Source organism: Coturnix japonica, chromosome 3, assembly GCF_054131305.1.
Source record: "Coturnix japonica strain WE chromosome 3, WE-NBRP24, whole genome shotgun sequence".
In the NCBI taxonomy this organism is placed as follows: domain Eukaryota; kingdom Metazoa; phylum Chordata; class Aves; order Galliformes; family Phasianidae; genus Coturnix; species Coturnix japonica.
In genome coordinates, this window is record NC_140665.1 from 34,179,340 (window position 1) to 34,198,502 (window position 19,163).

At 44.6% G+C, this 19,163-nt stretch overlaps 2 protein-coding genes across 2 annotated transcripts in view; one reads left to right on the forward strand and one right to left on the reverse strand.

Moving 5' to 3' along the window:
• The window catches only part of ADSS2 (adenylosuccinate synthase 2), a 28,070-nt gene extending 25,543 nt beyond the window's left edge, over positions 1 to 2,527 (forward strand). Inside the window, exons 12-13 of the mRNA XM_015857710.3 lie at positions 859 to 1,008; positions 1,762 to 2,527. Of these exons, the coding sequence (XP_015713196.1) occupies positions 859 to 1,008; positions 1,762 to 1,814 (203 nt within the window). The 3' untranslated portion in view covers positions 1,815 to 2,527. The remainder of the gene's footprint in view (positions 1 to 858; positions 1,009 to 1,761) is intronic.
• Positions 2,528 to 3,936: 1,409 nt separating this feature from the next.
• On the reverse strand, positions 3,937 to 8,435 carry SPMIP3 (sperm microtubule inner protein 3). The gene is made up of 5 exons (XM_015857712.3): positions 8,353 to 8,435; positions 6,680 to 6,747; positions 6,425 to 6,517; positions 5,582 to 5,766; positions 3,937 to 4,096 (listed from the first exon to the last, which is right to left on the reverse strand). Exons 2-5 carry the CDS (start codon positions 6,736 to 6,738, stop codon positions 3,993 to 3,995), a joined length of 441 nt encoding a protein of 146 aa, XP_015713198.2. The 5' UTR covers positions 6,739 to 6,747; positions 8,353 to 8,435; the 3' UTR covers positions 3,937 to 3,992.
• Between the last annotated feature and the right edge of the window lie 10,728 nt (positions 8,436 to 19,163).

Sequence of the window (19,163 nt, forward strand, 5' to 3'; positions counted from 1 at the left end):
GGATTCATAATTGATGGACATCTTTATAGCAAGGTATTAAGTGATTGGCAAAATGGAATAGGGTCATTTCTATTATTCTGAGAAGTGGAACAGTGGAAAACATGACTCCACCTTCAGGTCTGCAGTGGTGACTTGATTGATAAATTCTGTCCCGTCACGCTGCTATCATGGTAGACTCGGAAAAGCTTTTGTACATCTTTTGTATACAGTGATGTCCAAGAATAGAACATTCCATGTCTGATCAAGATAGCTGCTTTGGGCTCTGCTGTAGAGACGAGAGGACTGGTAGTGCTGGAGACTATGTTTGCAAACTGCCTTCCTTACAGTATTCTATAGCTAGAACCCTTAAGAACTGAAGTAGACAATCTCTATTTTGGGGCATGAGAATTGTGTTCTGTATAAACAATACATGTTATTATTGTGTTTATTTAATAAAAAGTGCACTCCTATGCCATTTAAAATATGTACTTTGACCGTATAGTACTCACGAGCTGGTACATAATTTTTGCTTTTACATCAACCAAATTCCTTCATGAGAGGAGAACTGGGTCTTAATATTAGTGTAGCAAAAAATAAATCAACATTTTGAAGAAACAGATTTCCTGAAAATAACATGTTCCGGTTTAAACAAAGCATATGTGACTGTTAGTACTAGAATTCTAAGTCTTGAGTCTTGATAGTTGTTTGGATTTGCTTTCTCTGTTTATATTAACAAAAAGGTATCTGTTAGCACCTTCAGCACTGGTATTGTCCTTAGACAGAATGTCTTCTTGTAGGAAAGGAATAAGAAGCTTATAGCTATGTGTTTAGTGATAGAGAATGTATGAACTTTGTGGATGTATCTTGTTTGTTTTTCAGCCAACCACGAAGTCTTAAGTAAAGTAGAGGTAAAGTATGAGACACTCCCAGGATGGGATACAGACATATCAAATGCAAGGACATTCGATGAGTTGCCTGTAAATGCACAGAACTATGTTCGTTTTATAGAGATGGAATTAGGTGTTCCTGGTAAGTAAAGAAGGCTTATTTATTTCTCCTAGCTCCATGAAACTTATCTTTCATGTGCTCTGCCTTAATGAACGTTCACAATATAGAAAATTAAGTTGTAGCTAGTTACTCTTTTGTACCTGGTGATACTTGTAATGACTGTTCTACTACTTTTTATTGATCTGTTTGATCTGTTTTTATTGTCTGTTGGATTGAACGTTTTCAGAAGTTATGATAAGCATCCTTCCTTTGGCTTACACTGCAGCTCTCATTCAACTGAGATTCTTAGAAGTTACGCTTAAGTGTTTTTCCAATTGGTGGTAATAGGGATACAGTTCTGCTGCCATAATGAAGTCAATGATACCACTGGTGTACTAATGAAGTATTAAGTATGCGTGGCAGTAGGAGATCCTAAGCTAACAAACCACCAAGGTTCCTAACTAAGATGAGCTGATTCTATCCAAAGCTTGGAGTGGCAATAAGGCAAATCTTTTCTAACAGGTTCTGTATTTTTTTTCCCTATGATCTGGAAAACAGATTAATTTGATATAGGAACCGGAAGACTTTTCTAGCTTTTCCAAATCACCAGCGCATTCTTAATTCACAAACAGTAGATGTAGATATAGCATTAGTAGGCTAAGAAGTTACAATATTTTTCTTTGTAGCTATAGAACTAAAGATCCTAAGTGCTTAAGAAGATAAGTTTGTATCTTAAGCTGCAATCCCACCTTGCTTTGTATTCTTATAATAAAAGTTTATTTTTCTCTCCTGCAGTTAAATGGATTGGAGTAGGGAAGCCCAGGGAATCAATGATCCAGCTGTTTTAAAGATTTCAGATGCATGGAAGAAAGCACACTCCTCAAAAGACTGCTCATTCTTAAATGCATTAGTAGCCCGCAAAGCAAAGACGTTGGAAAGATAGATTCTTTTTTTTTTTTTTTTTTTGCATGGAAAGAAATGCTAGAGTTGATATTCTTAAATCAATTGCTACTCCTGAAAGAGATTTTAACTTGAACTTGTATCTGTTCTTATTCAACTGCAAATTCCAGAACATCTGTTGTTTCAAGGTGCCATCAATTTTTTTGTTTTTTCTTTTCCTGATGTTAGTTCATAATGTAATTCCTGTTTGGAAATCTAAGGTGTCATTACTTCATGACTGTTTGTTGTCCTCTCTCTGCTGTTGGCGGTGTTACTTCCCTGAAATTTTAGACAGTAAAAACAATGCAGTTTTGCACAGATAGTTTTACATCCTCATTATTTGTATTCCTTATGGCTGCTCTTGTGAGTGATTAAAGAGAGGGATTCTGATTTTGTAATGCTATAAATGCTGTCTAAATTATTGTGTGATCTGTTTTTTTTTTTAAACAAAAGGTGTGATGCCAAGTTTTTTTTAGCTGTATAGCACAGAAAACTGAACTCTTTGTAACTCACGGAGGACACTCAAGTCTTTACCAGAAAGTGTGCTCGGGAAGTTAGGAAATTGATATTGTACAAAGTTCATTTGCAATTATTAAAGAACAGTTCTGATTTTTGAGTTAAATGTTTTATAATGTTACTTTTTTTTATTATTATTATTACTTTTAAATCCCTGCACTTATCTACTTCCAAAGCATGTATTTCAGCAAACTGTTTCTCTAATTAAAAAGGATTATTTTTGGTGAGAGTTCTTAACGTTCTGATGCCCTTTTAAACTTTTTTTTTACACAGCCAATGGAAGATCTTTGGAGAGCTAACAAAGCGCAAACAGTTTTGTAATTCGAAATTGAGCTGCTTTAGAAATAACTTTAAAAATATTCTGTGCGTTTGTCCTCGACGGGGAAAATAATAAGCATTCGCCTTATGACATAAACTTATTTTATCTTAGTAGCGTTGGAAAGTGTTTCAGAATGATTTTCATTTATAAGCATTGTGATATAATACAAAGAATCTGATTTCTTTTGGCAAGAACCCAAGAATTACATGTTCCCATTCCAGATTTCTGAGGGTGACTTGTTTCTGTGCACTGTACAGTGTTACTCATGTGCTTCCTTTTCATTCCAAATAAAACTTATTCTTCCTTCACAAAAAAAAAGGGGGGGGAGTGGGGAGGGTAACTTGTCAGGATAGGGCAGGGGGTGGTTCAGTAGATTCTGGCTGTGAGACAAATATAAGAAACCTTTAATATAATTGAACTATCAGATGTTCCATATTATGGCATAGATAACTACATGTCTGAGATTGGATAGAAGGAGAATTTCCTGTTAAATCGTTGGCATGTGGCAGAGCAGTTAGCAAGGTGTGTATTTTAGTGGTGTAACATGGAAAGAGGAGGCTGATGTGGAATACTGAAAAAATGGCAGATATGTCAAGAGGCCTTTGTATCAGCATTACTTGTAAGGATTATTCTCCTCAGTAGCAGAAAACAAAGCAGCTTCATACTTGTTTCTCTTTGACAGGAGGCTCTAACTTCTAGTTTTGGTCTCTGCCTCACAGTTCAGGAGAGAACCATCCTATTCTTCTCAAGCTAGGGCAAATCAAGAAGTAAAAATCTGTGAGAGAGAGTGCAATATAACTACTATACTTAATTTAAAAACCTTCAGAAGGTGAAAAGTAGGCAAGGAGGTGAATTAGTCCTGAACCGTGAAAAGTAGGTAATAATGAGAGAGTGTTCTCGTCTTCTGTGTGACTGTCACTAAAACTACCAGCCAAGGAATGGAGGCATCCTTGGCTTTAGGAGTGAAATTTTCTTCTCCAGAGAGTAAATAGGGTTTACTGTTTACCTTGTGGTAAGCAGAGACCTTCATGTTCAAGACATGTTTCAGTTTTCTCACTGTCCTAACTCCACTGTACAAACCATCCTTTTATACAGTTGGGGAATTCATATTCCTAGGTGAAACAGGGTTTCTAAGCACTATAACTATAGCCTAAAATGATATGATGTATTAGTGCAGTTAAAGAATAACGACTGCCTTGATTGCAAGAGTGATTTATGCTCCTTTTCCAAGATTTTTCTTTCATTCTTCCACTCAACTGTAGGCCCAGGAAGCAGAAACCATCCTCTGACCAGGATGTCTATTCCAGGTAGTATATGGTACCGGAACTGTTGTTGGCGTGTGTTTATTTTCATGACCTGGAACGAAGAATTTTTCTCTTTAAATTATGGATGGTTAAATTTAGCTTCTGTAAAGCTTATTAGGTTGTCCCTGAATGCCAGCTTTGCACAAGCAAGCTTTGTTAGAGTGAATTCTTGGGTTGATGCACAGCAGCTTTCCTGGTGTTAGAAATGGTTGTAGAATTTTTATAGCCCATTTAATTCCTGCTGGCTTTTGTTGTTGTTGTATTTTTATTTTTTAATTGGTACTTTTTCTACCCCATCTTTCATTTGTATATATGGTGAAATAGGTCTTTTGGTCACAGTGGAATGGATGTCTCGTCCACCAGCCTGAATGTTGTGGAAACAAGTGCTGAAAGTTGGGGGGATTTTCAAGTGTTCTGTTTTGCTCTTGAAACTGTGCTGCATTCAACTACAGAGGCAAGAACAGCCTAATGCTACACTAACAGCAGTGTGCCTATATGCTGCCAAGTTAAGTGGCTTTCAAAAGCTCTTATAGTTTCTTCTGGAGCCAAAATTGCCATTCGTGAAGTCAAGAGCTGCTTTGGCCTTGAAACAGCTTGCCACAGTCATTGGCAACAGGCTTCCAGTTGTCTGTCATAAGCTACATTAAAGGCTGTAAAAAAAAAAAGACAAAACCACTGTACTTCTTGTACTTTAGACTTCTTTTCAATAGCAAGTGTACATTTCTCAGGCCTTCCTTCCTATACACTGCTTTCCTCTCTGAAGTCTCTTCTGTTGTTAGTGTGAGGGGATAGACTGGCTGCATAGGATAGTAGTTGAAATTGATTCTCTACCAAATGCTCCTCTTGCTAATGGGGTGATGTGTTCAGGAGAGGCGCAAATATCTGGTAGACTTGACAAGGCCAACGGCAGACAAGGTATTCTGATCTCATGCTGTTCTTGCTTGTGCTGAAATATTGATGAGGTTGATAGTCCTGGGCCTGTGCTGTATTGCAGAATTTAATAGCCCTTATGTCCCTGTGGTTTGGTGAGCCTGCTTTATTAACTTAATAGGAGAGGAAGCAAGGGACACTTATGCTTAGCCTTTCCATTTGTGTTACACATGTAATTGGGTTTTGGCATGCAGCTAATGGACAAACCCTTCAGATAAAGAGATGGACAGATACAGTGATATATGGACAGATACAGATACATGACAGCTGCTTTGTCTGTCATTGTTCTGGAAATCTACTTTCTATTAAAAGATAACTTCCCTTTTGCTGGCATAACCAACTCCTTTATGAAAATATCTTTCAAAATATGAAATATCTTGCAGTGAGTTCATGTTCAAAGGTTTTTCATGCAACTCTAGGAAGATAATGCTGTGTTAAATCCTACTCCCCTGCCACTAAAGAACTCTTATACTACTCTATTAATGTCTTAGTGCTGAACTACTCTATTAATGTCTTAGTGCTGAATTGGTTTGTTCATAAACCTGGGTGCTTATTCTTTATCTCTTTCTATATAAGTTATGAGTTGCTTACAGCATGAGATACTTACCTGTTTTGAGACTAGACAAGTTAAATGCTGCCTTGTAGGAAGTTTGGTGGTACCAGTCAGCCATGGGCTTTCTCACTGTGTTTTGGAAATGGGCGTAATTCCTGAGAGCTGAATTGTCAAAGACAGGTTGAAATGGAGTTTGGGCTTCATAGTTTACTGGAGCTGGTCGCAGTCTGATGAAAGGCCTAGGCAAAAAGCATGAATCATTCTGTAATCTCATGCTGACATATGGTATGTAAATGCTATGATCCACCCAAAGAGTAGCCAGCAGTATAAATGTACTTTCTAATCTCTAGCTGAAATGAGTGCTTGGTATAATGCACTGTAATCTAATAGATGCTAACAGCCTCAGAATGCACTGTAAGACCTTAATAATTCAGTATTGTTCTGGTGGCTCCATCTGACTTGTAATCAGCACGGTAAGAGTAGTGCATCTTGCAGTTGAGCAACTAACTGGATTAGTTTAATATTATTAGGATTTTTCAAGCCTTCACTTCTCAGCTGAAATAGCATGCTACATATTAAATAAAACATAGACAAGTTTTGAAGTTGATGTGCTGTTAAACAAATTTTCTTGGAGAATTCCACCCCCCACACTCTCCCAGCAGTTCTTTTTCCTGGATTCTTCATTACTTTAATAAATTCAGGACACACAGCAATTCTCGTATAACCAAAAGCCTTTGGATGTAATTTTGGTTTGCTCTACCTGAATTATCTTTCAGTCCAGGGTCATTAAAGAAAACCCATTAGGAGTTGTTCATTATATGATGCTCATTATAGGCACAAGTAGGAAAAAGGTATTTTCCAAAGTTCATATAGGTTTACTTGGACAAGCAAGCTTACCCTGGAGCTCTTCTGGGCACATATGTCTGGTGGACACGTCCCACTTCTCCAGGATAAAATCCACGGACATCTTTTCCAGGGCGAACAACCAAGCTGATATAGCAAACAAGACAGTGATGGTATCAGCAGGAGGCAGAGAGCAGGATATCTCACAAGATAGCCTTGTGAAATAGTTGTCTCAAGCGGTTTTATTTCGTGACTAACGATAGCCTGATGTGTGTGCACAAGGTGCACCGTGCTGGTGAGAAGCCTTACCCTGGTGGCAAGGTCGGTGCGGGATCAACAAACTCCATTGGTTTGATTGCAGAGCACATGAGAAATTCCTGTGAGCGATGATGTAAAAAGTTAAATTTGTTAAGAGTCTACCAATAGACCTATAAGAACTTGCTTATGTGGCTGAATCTACTAATCTCTGTTTTGGTACCCAAACCCTCTGTGGAATAGCATATCTATTAGGAATCCCCCAGGAAGTGGTTACAGAAAGAACTGGTTTGTGTGTGTAAAGGTTCTATGAAACGCTGCACCTTTGCAGAGGTATGGGTGTGTGTAGGATGAGCTGCACAATATTAGTAGCAAGTCAGAAAGCAGAAGTCAAGGCAGGAAGTAGTTAACTTACTGAGGCAGTGTTTTGTCATTCAGGCCAGCAGTGCTTTTCTGTGACTCAAAGCAGAATTTCTTTGCAGACTGTTTCATTGTATCAGTGAGTCTGATGGTTTACTTACTTGTCACAATCAAGTCGTAATTTATTTTACCTCCTGAGGGATGAAATTTGGCTGTTACGTATATAAAACATACTCGCCAATATTTGGAAAACAAAGTAGATGTTTTTCTGTGTTTTGTTGCCCGTCGGAGTCAGTGAATTGTTTTGGCCTCTCCATGGCAACTGTTTCATTGGAGTGTGAATTAATATTGCAGCCTGAGGAGTTTGATGTTAAGATCAGTTCTCAGCCACAGCCTATTGTTGTGGATGGCACTGTGGCACTGCTGTCTTAGAAACTCCTCAAATGCACCCTTAGTTCGATTTTTGTCTAAAACTAAGAACAGCGAGTCTCCCACTTAGTTGTACAGCACTATGTAAAATCCCCTGATCCAATTCAGTCTACAAAAGAATGTATTTTCATGCTTTAGATAATTTCAGTCAATCTTGGAAAATGTAGCTATACAACATACTAAAGTGACAACTCCAACACTCACACACAATATGAGCTGTTGAGAATCACTGTTATATTTACTAACATTTCCATATCCCTGTCAGCCAGTTCTGCACAACTGTTGTCCTCATCATAGTCAGCAGCACCAACAGAGATTCCTCTCCTTTCCCTGGCTCCTCCCCATGGTTGATTCTTCTCTGGTTTTAGCCTTAGTGTGACTTTAGTAGAAAACAGTCCATCCTGGATACAGCAAGGAGTATTTTCTGTGTCTGCCACGTGCACGCCTAGTTTACAGCTTTCTCTTGTAACTTCGCTATGAGTCTCAGAAGCCATTGAGACTCAGCGTATTGAAAACCCAGCGTGCTGTGAGCAGCGTGGCTTTGGTCTGAGCTGGCAAGGCATGGAAAGCACAGCAGGAAGAGGAGAGAACCTCGGGCAGGTGAAGTGATTCGTGTAGGGGCCTGCAGGAAGCCTGTGACAGGCAAGGAAGAGAGTGCATGCAAATGCCAGAGCTGCACAATTAAAGTTGCAAGACCATCTGTAACTGCCCTGGTAGTGCTAAATAATAAGCAGGCATTTAAAAAATACCCTGAACCTCTTTTTGGAAGTTCTCTAACCTAGCACACCGGAAAAGGATTTGCTTATCAGGATTAAATCTATTCTGCTTTCCAGAACTGGCAAAGCTCTCCCCAGTTATTTTATGGGATGGCATTTCTGTTTGCAGATTGGGTGAAGGTGGAGGCTATAAAGCAAGTTTTCCTTCCTTAGTTCACTCACCGTGATGTAATGGATGGGATGAATCACAGAGGGGCAGTGAGGCAGTGCAGAGCATGCTGTCTGCCTGGGCTCCCTGTCCTTGGTGAAGCCGATGGAACAAAGCCCCTTACCTCACTGTGTGAGCCTTTGTGATGCTTCCTCACTTCCTTTGGGTTCAGGGAGTCCTGTTTAGCCGTGAGCAATGACACGGACTCTTAACAGCATTCACAACCACAAAAACACGTCTTCAAGGCTAATGCAGCAGAGTCCTATTTGCTAGCAGTGCTGCAGTTGGTGATGTAAGCAATACAATGAAGGACCTAGGTCATGCTGAAGATGAGGGTCAAAGGAGACAGAGCTGGACAGGGAGAGGGTAAGTATGATCTACCAGCACACTACCCAGAAACTTGTGCCCCTGCACTCCTGACCACCACCCTCACTGCTGAGCTTTGGTAGATAGATGGCTGTGTCTTTAAGCTGACAGTCCTTGCATTACTTCTACGTTTGACAGTAGGAACATCGCCTGACAATGGTAAAATTTAAAGCTTCAAGGATGAGAAAACTATGAAGGTCTGATGCAAGCAGCAATGTGTTCAGGGCTTGGTCTTCAAGAATCATTAGATGTACTCCCCAGTGCATCTTACTTGCTGTAGACAGAAGGTAAAACTGTAACATTTTTGGAATTAGAAGTGTAGATGTAATTTGAATCTGGACTTCTTTTTAACACTGTATTCTGTCATATAAGCTACAAGCTGCACCTCAACGGTGAAATGGGGAGACCTCAGGAAGGATGGGGTAGGGCAGGGAAGGAAGAGCATTGTTTGCCTCTCTGGAGCCAGGGAGGACCTTGAGGAGCCGTCATATGGAAGCAGCACCCATTTGCTAAACGTATGCTGCAGGTTTGATGGTGAATCGCTCCCCAGGGTGTGATTTCTACTCTGCTGTCCTGTTGTGCACCTACCCCAATGCAGGTCTCTATTCCTTTGCCTGCTCACAGTGGTACCCATCAAGCTGGGACATGTTACTGTTGGAGCTGATACTGTTGGTTTGTTAGTGCTTGAGGAAAACATGCTGCTCCTCACCTGGGGATTGCTGAGCAAGAGGTGGAGGATAATGCAGGAAGTACACAGGCCCTGGCAGGCCAACATGGTGTCATGAAGGGCCTGAGGGGTAGCGAAGGGGCCTCTGGGAGCACCAGGCATGGGGCAGGGGTTGCCCTCCACTGTGTCAGGCCCCAGACAGGGCAGCTGAGAGGCCTCTGCCTGATGTTCCTTCTCATCAGGAGAAATGTTGGGTTGCTTACCCAGATGAGGGCTTGGGAGACAAACACAACCAATGTTTTGATTAATTTCTAACTAATCATGGCTTATTTGTAAGTAATGATTAAATCTGAGGTGACTGTAGGTAGCCTGTAATGAGATTATTTTTGTGATTTGTGAGAACACCCTGAGCATGCTTGTTTGCTCAGCCACAGCTCATCAGTAATGTGGCTGACAGCTCTGCGTGCTGAGTCACGGAAAGGCAATTCCACAGCCCACACACACATCCATACCTGGTGCATCCCACTGGCTTTGCAGCACCACGTGGCTGCGATCACTGCTGCAGGGCCTGCCTCAGTAACTGGCTGTGAAGGTCAGAGTTGATCCTTGTGTTTCGCCATCCCTTTCACTTCAGTTTCTTTCCTCTTGAGCAAAGCAGTGTTTGCACAGTCAACCTGGTACAGGTGGGGTCTTGTCCCCCTGGTGCTGCAATGAGAGGGCCCAGCTGAGGCCCCAGGCACCGCAGGGTGGGCATTTCACCCAGCCTGGGGCTCGGCCTTTGCTGGGGGTAAGCCAGGCACTCCTGTGCCACACGGGGGCTCAACTTGCCGGAAGAAGCCTCGCAGTTCTTATTTACTAAATTGACAAAATCCTATCATCGCAATTAAGGGGATATGTAATTAACTATGTCTTAATTACAGCAGCTGCCACTTCATCTGAATGCAGCAATTTGCAGAGAAACCGGGGGAGATGCTTTAAATCCGTGTGTGCAAACAGGGAGAACGCACACAGCATGGAGTGCGGGGCTGCTGGGGCGGGTGGCAGACCTACTGGGGGGCATGGACTGGAAGCACAGCTTTGCTGCCTGCCATCCTGCATGGAACCTGGGGCCTCTGGTTGTTGGAGTGTTTTGCTTCACCTTAATTTCCTCAGCTGCAGATGCTGTGGTGCAGAAATGTTTATGAAGGGCTCCGTGTTCCTGACCCAGGCCTCTCACTGATGTGTGACAAACTGTTCCAGGCCAGAGTGAGCTTGTACTGTTCCCTTCGGCGTCACCCCTCCCAGCAGGAGCATGTTATGGGGATGGGCAGCATGCCCTCAGGATGGGGTTTCTTCATTGTCTGACTCTGCCTGGTGCTTGTGCAACTCTGTTGGGTTACCTGGCTGGCACTGCTGTGCACAGGAACACATGCCAGCTGGGCCTCGCCTTCCCTCCTGCCTGACCTTGCTGGGTTAGGGCAGCGACCCATGGCATGATGAGTGTGTGCTTTCATACCTGGAGGGGCAGCACTAGGCAACATGCTTTCCCAAGATGAGAAGCTGGTTCTCACAGCTGGGAAGGGAAGGGGATCCTGGCTCTCCTACGCCTCTTTCCATCCCTGCTTGCTCATGAGAGCCACTTGGGTTGAGCCTCTGCACCCCTGTGCCTCTGCAATCCCTTGGAGGTACTTGTGACACCTCACACTGCAATGCACCAGCAGCTTCAGGATGTTCTTGCTGTTCATGGGGAGCTCTGCTCGCAGCCCTGGATCTGTGCTACATGGGAGAAAGGCTGCAGTCCCTGTGGCTTCACAGCCACCATTTGGGCTCCATAATGCAGCAGCATGGACGTGACCTCCATGTTTCATGTGTGAAATGAGGTTGGAGCAGGAAGAACATCCTGCTGTGCCAGCAATGCTCCTTGGTTTCATAACCAGCACACAAACCTTTTTCTGAGTGTTTCAGTTAACTGTGTTGCCAGCAAAGATTGTCATATTAATATGCACATCAAGAGCATGAAAAGATGGGTTAATGTCCCATTGCTATTGAAATGAGGGTGCGAACTCCTGTTGATGCATCCTGTGACTGGGATGTCCCCAGCAAATGCTGCAAAGCTGTCCTTCTGCAAAGCTGTCCTTGTGTCACGCTGCAGCCATCCGGACTGCAATGTCACCTTATGGAAAAGAACAACACAGATTTGTTCTTGTCCATACTAATCTTGTTCCTAGCATCTGCACTCTGAATGAAGCTTCAAGGAAAAAAATTAAGTGCGTTTTAGTCTGTCTGATTTAGGATGGAGCACCAGCCGCATGCTGCTGTTAACAGCAGTTTTATTTGTATGGAAACATGCTCTTTGCTTCTTTGACCTTTGAGTTTGACTGCCTACATTGTTGAAGGTGAAATAATAGAGTGTTCTGGCACAGTTATTTGCACTGCAATTGTGATGTTACTGACTGTGTTTTGGGTATGGTCTTAGAAGGAGATATTGATTAGGGAAAAAAAATAAAAAGAGAGGAAACAAAGCAGCCTTTCAATGTGTTTAATATCAGCAGTGCTTCTATGTGATTTTGTAGGCATCCAGCACTTGAGCCTTTGCTGAATGCATCTGTAGGCTCCAGTACAGGTGCCAGGCATTTAGCTTTTGGTGGCAGAATTTGGAAATGCCACCCAGAAGTTCCATGTTGTCCGAGTGTCCTTAGCAGCAGCAGGAAGGAAATGCAGGAAATGCAAGGTATCAGATGGCTGTTTTAGCTTCAGGTTCCCTGTAGGTGCAGGGTTTCCGTAGGATGCACAGAACATTGCCAGCACAGCCACCTGGTGAAGACCTCCCACAGGTTGCATGAATCCTATTTGCTCTCCCACTCGTAAAACTGGTGAGACAAATCTGCAGCTGGTCACACTGAGGCGGTTTGTCTTCAAACATCTGTTCTGCAGTCAAAAATGGTACTTTTTTGACATCAAGGTGTCTGGAAGCAGCTCGTGTTTGACATCCCGGAGGTGGTGTGAGGTGCTGCCTGCTCTCCAGACACACTCCCTGTCTGAATCCTGCTCTCAGGGCAGGGATGGAAAGGGCTCAGGACCCTGTGCCAGGAAGGGCTTTCTGGCTTTTGCTAACACACCCCATGTCTGACCTGCAGCACCTCTATGGGCTGAACACTGGGCTGCTCTCTGCATGAGGCCGCTGGCTGTGTCACATCATGGGCTGCAAACAAAGGGCTGGGAGGAATGGGAATTAGATCACCAAATCCATTTGATTTATTCAGGATTTGAGCCCAGGTCTTCCGGGTGAAAGTGAGTGTGTTAACCCACCATGGGAGTTAATTCCTTGCCTAGTAATTATTCAGGCATCATTAAAGCATGCATTGTGCTGGAGGTCAAATGAGATTACTCTAAAGAATTTGGAATGGGAAAAATGTTGGCATTTTTTTCTCATTGATCTAAGTGTTGAGTTATCTCAGTGTTTAGCTATTTACATTGAGCCTGTTGCTGTGTAAACATGGGGATGCTCTAAATCTCTTATTATTTCAATGCCATTAATGTTCTTCAGCTGGGGAAAGAAAATAATTTCCCCTGGCAGACAATGGAATACATGATGTAAAGTAAGCAGCAGCTCTGGGAAAGCCACTGGCACAGGCGTGTCTCGGCAGCGGAGTGCTGGGTGCTGCCCCAGCCGGCCCATACATCCTCCTTCCTTTGCCAGGAGCCAGCTGCCAGCAAGCTGCCCTACAACAAAACGTGTTGGGAGCATGGCAACCCAGGTCTTTCTCTGGTTAACATCACAGAGAGAGGAAGGGGAGCAGCACTGCGTTATTCTGAGCTCGCACACCCATGCGTTACTTTCAGCAGAGCTCTCTGCAGAGGTGGGCTGGGTGCCTCGCTCACATCATATGCTCTGGCACCAGGGGGAAGAAGCAACACATGGGCTGGATCAAGGAGCATTCATTTCTTGGCGATTCACAAAGATACAACTTGTAATTGCAGATCCAGACATATGCTGTCCTTACATTTGAGAAGAAAAATGCTAGGATAATAGCATTGAGTTGAAGGGGGAGCCAGGAGGCAGTAGCAGACCTGAGGCCCTACCCTTCAGAATCCTGTCTGGCTTTCTGTTTTTGTAACCATGGGAGAGGGTCTGGAAATTGGGAAGCTTCATCAGGAACTGTGCAGGAGCATGCAGGAAAGTCAGAATGTTGAGGCAGCTCCAGAGCTGAGAGGCAGTGCTTGGAGGGTCCTTGTGCCTGCTGGGCTTCTGTGTGGACATAGGAGGAAAAGTAAGTGCACAAACTGGCCAAATAAGGCACAATAGACAAAGGGATCTCAGGTGGAGCTTTATAAAGCATTGTTTCACATGGAAACAAAGCCTAGATGACTGTTGTCAGCTCCCTCCAAATGACTCCTTTCCAGCCAACTTGACTGAAGGCGATGTTCTTGAAGGCTGTAGTTTCTCATTTCAGTCCCTTTGTAAAAACACATCCATAAAGAAAAGGTAAGTCCGAACCCTACAGCTCAGATGCAGTGTGTTAGCTAGGAGCCATTAAGGAGAGAGGGATTATGAGCACTGCTGCTACAACAGGAGCACTGCAGAAATGGAAAGCAGTGTCAAAAGGGAGCACGTTAGACAAGTGATCCAGGAGCAGTGGTAAGGGATTCACACTCCATGCATTCACCTGCTCAGCAGTAACTATTTATAATGCATTTCAAACCAGATCTGAGATTTCTATGAGTTTCTAGATCCAGGGACAGAAACATGTTTGTGTGCTTTAGAATCCACAAGGGAATGTATTCTGACTCAATGCAAGCCTCGCTCTTGAGGCATTTAGAGGATGTTAGAGATGGAATGGGCTGCACTACATTGCCCAGGTGGCACAGGAGAACAGCACCAAGATGCAGACTGAAAACAAGAAGTCTGTCCTTCCACCTTCACCGTTCCTAGTGAGATCAACTGGGAGTCCTCTGGAGGAACTTGCAGCCCCACTGGTTTTGAATCTGTCACACAGCTGAGCAGTGCATAGCCAAAGGTCTTTGTTCCTGGCCAGTAATGCAGTGAGCAGAGACCACTGAATTCCAGGCAAGAATCCAAGCTACATCATTCATGTTTCAACCTAGCATGGGAAGTACTAGTTCTGCACATTAAAGCAGGGAGACAGACTGCTGCCGTGGTTCTAAATATCATGATTTACGTCTTTACCCTCCAGCAAGGGATCCTTGAGATGCAGTGTAAGAACAATTCCTGAGAAGGGAACCTAATTGTGAAAAACACTTCATGCAGCATCAGAGGAGATCCTGCACTTGCACTTATTTGCATTTTATCTCAGACATAAGAGTTATTCTGTGCCCCAAGCAGAAGCAGCAACACTTTAGCAGCAACGTGCTCCCAAGTGCCAAAACACACAAAATTGAGGGTACTCATGTCTTAGTGTGCTGGTGCAGCCAGGTGAAGTCTTTTGTGGCTGCCTTTGCCTTCTCCCCTGGCTTATCTGGCCCAGCTCCTCAATGCTCACCTGTTCATTGACTAGTGGCCTTAGATCTGCTACATAGTGCATTTGCAGAGTAACTCCTTCTTCCCAGCTGTATGCAATATGTGGCTGACCTTCTACAGGTGGCTGGACAGAAGGGTTGGGAGCGAGCAAAACTCTTTGGGACAGGACCATGCAAGTACTGGCTGAGCAGCGTGGCTCTTTTTCCAGAAGCACAGACTCATCTTACAATCAAACTAGATTGGAGTGAGATGAGTAGAGGGGATGCTGTGTACTCATGGGTATGTAACAGCCAGGATCCCTGTGACAGTCTGCCCTGCACACTTCATTTTCTTCCCTCAGCTTTTCTTTAGAAATATTATGGAAGAGTTACATTGGGGCTTGCTAATAGAACCTGTGCTGGAGCCCATTTAACACCTCAGTGGAAGGTTTCCCTCTTGTTTTCCAGTGGTAATGGGATCCAGCGTGTCTCTTAAAGGATAACTGGAGCAGAAATGATGCTGATGCTGTGAAATAGGTCAAACGTGACAGGACACCTTATCTGTTTATCTGTGAACCCCACCATTGCTCCTCTGCCTCCTTATCGATTATGTGACTACTTTGAAATGCGTCTGAAACCTTTGCCTGTCGCCTTGTATGACTGCACTGCACAGTTAGTTAGTGCAGGAGCGGCGACACGTCCTGTGATCTGGGATATCTGATTGTCATCTCTCAGGGAAGCTGAGAGGGCCACCTTACCGTGCAGATGGCCTGTGGTTTACATCAGGAGCCAGAGGTCAGGAAACATCCCTACAGGGAAAACACACTAGCTTTTCTTTTATTCAACAGACTTCAAATGATGTGCAGTCCAGTCCTGACCACCTGTGGCCACCAAAGATCAAGAGGTGCTTTTTGCAGAGCCTTCATTAACATATCCTGAGTGTGTTTGAGGAATGTGTATGGAAATAGTTTCCTGCTTCCCAAATTCAGCTTCCTGGTTCCACTGCAAGCCAGAGGCATCATCTCCCTCCTGCGCTGTTCTCCCATAATGTTGTTAAACCACAAGCACTCAGTGACTGGATGCTATCCTAGAGCTCACAAATCCAGCTGTGTATTCATGAGATCCAAATGTGCCACTGCAGTTTGGAAAGTGCCTGGCAATGGCAATTACTGCCTTGAGAAGAGTCCTTCAGCCTCGGAGGCATTTTCATGAGTCTGTAAAGTGTCCATGACTTTGCTGAAGACTGAAATATTAGCAAAGTCAAAAAGAAATAAATAATCGAGTGCTTTCTTAAGCTTTGCCCTAAGTCGTACCCTGTGCAAAGGATCCAAACATCTGCCTGGGTGTGAGCTGTTGGCAGGAGGCTCAGCTCCAGCCGCAGAGGCTACTGCTGTGTGGTTGTGTGGTGTGCTGTGGTGTTGGGAGGACATGTCTCAAAGAGACACCAAGCACCCTCGGGCCTGTTGTTCCCCTAATTACAAAGCTTTCACTGAAGGACACATGAAATGAGCACTTCAAATTAGACTCCAAGAGCTCTTGCTTATGCTAAGAGACTGTTGGGATTTGCGTGATGCTGCGGCTGTGCTGAGCACACCACACCTGAATGGCTGAATACATGGATTGCTCTCTTCCCTTTATCTGCTTAATAGAAAACAAAAGGGGGGAGCCTGACTTTGCCTTTCGGATTCATTTTGCTCATGTTTTTTCCAGATGTTTCTGAATTTGGTCTCACTTTTCAGCAACTGCTTCAAATAGCAGATTCAGCACAATCGCATGCCCTGACCTAAGACTATTGGGAAAAAAAAGGGAAAAAAAAAAGACTTTAAAAAAAATAAAAGTAGATTTCTGCTCCTCTTGTCTCCCCTTCTTTCTGGATTGTCAGGTGAAACACCCAACAGAGGCACTGTCTGTTTCTGGAAGCAGAGCAGCAATGTGTTGTCTGGGGCCTAAATTCAGTTGTAACATGGCATGATCTTGCTAAGATGCCTGAGTTGAGCTTCCCACCCATCACTCTCCTTTGCTGCACTTTTATCACAATAAAATGATCATTTGGAAGCTGCTGGGCACTGTTATCCCAGGTAACTCACATCTTGTGCTGAGTTCATTCTGGCACATGACACGGTTGCAGGACACTGGAACATGCTCCCAGCAATCCCAACCCTCCCCAGCAGCACCAGGCTCTGATGGAGTGAAGCCTTCTGTCCCTTTATCACCCTGTGCTCGGAGGGTTTCTTACCCCTCCCTGAGCAATGTTCCCTCAGAATCTCTGGCTTTTACATCTGCCCTCCCTCATCTCCACTGGCTGAGGGGTCCTTACTGGCCCACACCTGTGGCAGGGCACACAGATCCCAAACCGGGTTTCCTGGAACAACTCAGCCATGCAAGCACGAGTTTCTGTCAAATTGGGTCTGGCACAGACTGTTCAGTGCAAATCTTAATGCAAAGAAGAGAAATGTCAGTGCTAAAAGAAAAAGAGTATTTTGGAGGAAAAAAATTATATATCTTGTGCTGTTTTGTGGCATTTGTGCATAAAATAATGAGACCAAATATATCACCATTGGATTTAAGCCAGATAAGTTCATACTGTCTAATCCAGCTGGTGGATCATGACTCCGTTCATTATTTAAAGCAATGCTGTGGGAAAAGACACACAGCAAAGCTAGCAAGATGGTGCTTGAGCTGCCATCCTCCTGGCAGCTGAACAAATGCAGCGTGCATTTTCTCACACCAGCAGGGAAAGGAAAGGGAAACGTGGAGCTAGCAGCGAGCCCAGCATCCCCGCTCAATGCAGACGGAGCCTCACCCCATGTTTCCATCCCCCCTCCAGTCTGGTTCTCTCTGTCTCAAGTGACTGAATCAGTTTCCCTGCTCCTCCTGACTGGTCTGGAAGTTTGTGCAAATATCCAGCCAGGAGGTCAGCGCTGGGCAGAGTGCCCCATCCTGCTTTCCACCCCACCCCCAGGATGCCCAGAGGCATCTCCAGCAACCCTCTACACTGCCACATTTTCCCGGCACATACTCCCAGCCCTTTGCACACCGTTCCTCTATGCCCTTCTCTATGGTCAGAAATGAAGTCCTTTATTGGCTTTAAAGTTACTTCTGGAACACCTCGAGCAGTCTTCTCCTCCCTTGCATCCCTCTGGCACTTCTGCAGCTTTGCCTGCATCTTCTCCAGAGTGCAGCTGATGGGGCTCCCCAGCTGGGGCACTGAGGAGTTGGGGACCACCTACCAGACCCCACCCAGTCAGTCACCCTACCCAAAAGCCAGCCCCCTCCCACCAGGGTCCCCTCACAGGAGCTGGTGCACATTGAGCAGCACCATCAGCACATCCCCAAACATCATCCAAGCAGCACCTCCATCATCATGCAGGTGCATCGTGCTTCCTTGCATTAAAGAGACCTTTTTCAACCAGGTGGGTGCAGCACTACTGCTGTGGAGGCAAGTGCACAAGTGCTGTGTGTACCTGGAGTTCCTCTTGTGCTGTGCTCGTGGGTCATGTTTGTGTTTTGTGTGTGCATCTGCCATGTGGAGGTGGGGAGATCCATCAGGGAGTGATGGCATTGGCATACAAGGCTGTGCTGCTTCTTCTCATGCATCTTCCAGCTCCTCGTTGCCTGTTTCAAGATGGCTCTGTGTGGAAATGAGCAGCCATGTTTACTGTGAGGCTGCCTGCCCTTCTGGTGGCTGGGCTGTGGCCTCTTGCAGGTGGAAGCTGGGCACAAGGTGATGGTAACACACCATCTTCGCTGTTGCTTCTGGGTTTTCCTCAGAGGAACTGCTCCATTTTTGCTCTCCCTCTGCTTTGTACATAGTTCTGAAGGTGTGGGGCTGGCAGGACAGGGAGCAGGGATAGGGACTGGGACAAGGTGTTCCATCACTACCTGGCTGTGGGGGAATAAGACAAGTCTTATGAAGAGCAACTGACAGAGCTGGGATTGTTCAGTCTGGAGAAGAGGAGGCTCAGGGGAGACCTTATTGCTCTCTATAACTGCCTGAAGACAAGGAAAAAGTCAGCCTCCTCCCCGGAAACAGAGATAGGATGAGAGGTGTTGGCCTCAAGCTGCCGGGAAAGTTCATGTTGGATATTAGGAAGAACTTCTTGGAAAGTGTGGTGAGGCAGTGGCACAGGATGCCCAGCGGGATGGGGGAGTCACCGGCCTCACGTCCCTGGAGGTGTTCAGGAGCCGCGTGGATGTGGCACTGAGGGACGCGGTTAGTGGGCATGGTGGCGGTGGGCCGGTGCTTGGGCTAGCTAACCTGAGATGTCTTTTCCAACCTTAACGAGTCTACCAATTCACCAGGCCTGCCGCTAATTAGCAGGGCTGCAATTACCGAGGCTTGCTTTGACAAAGGGC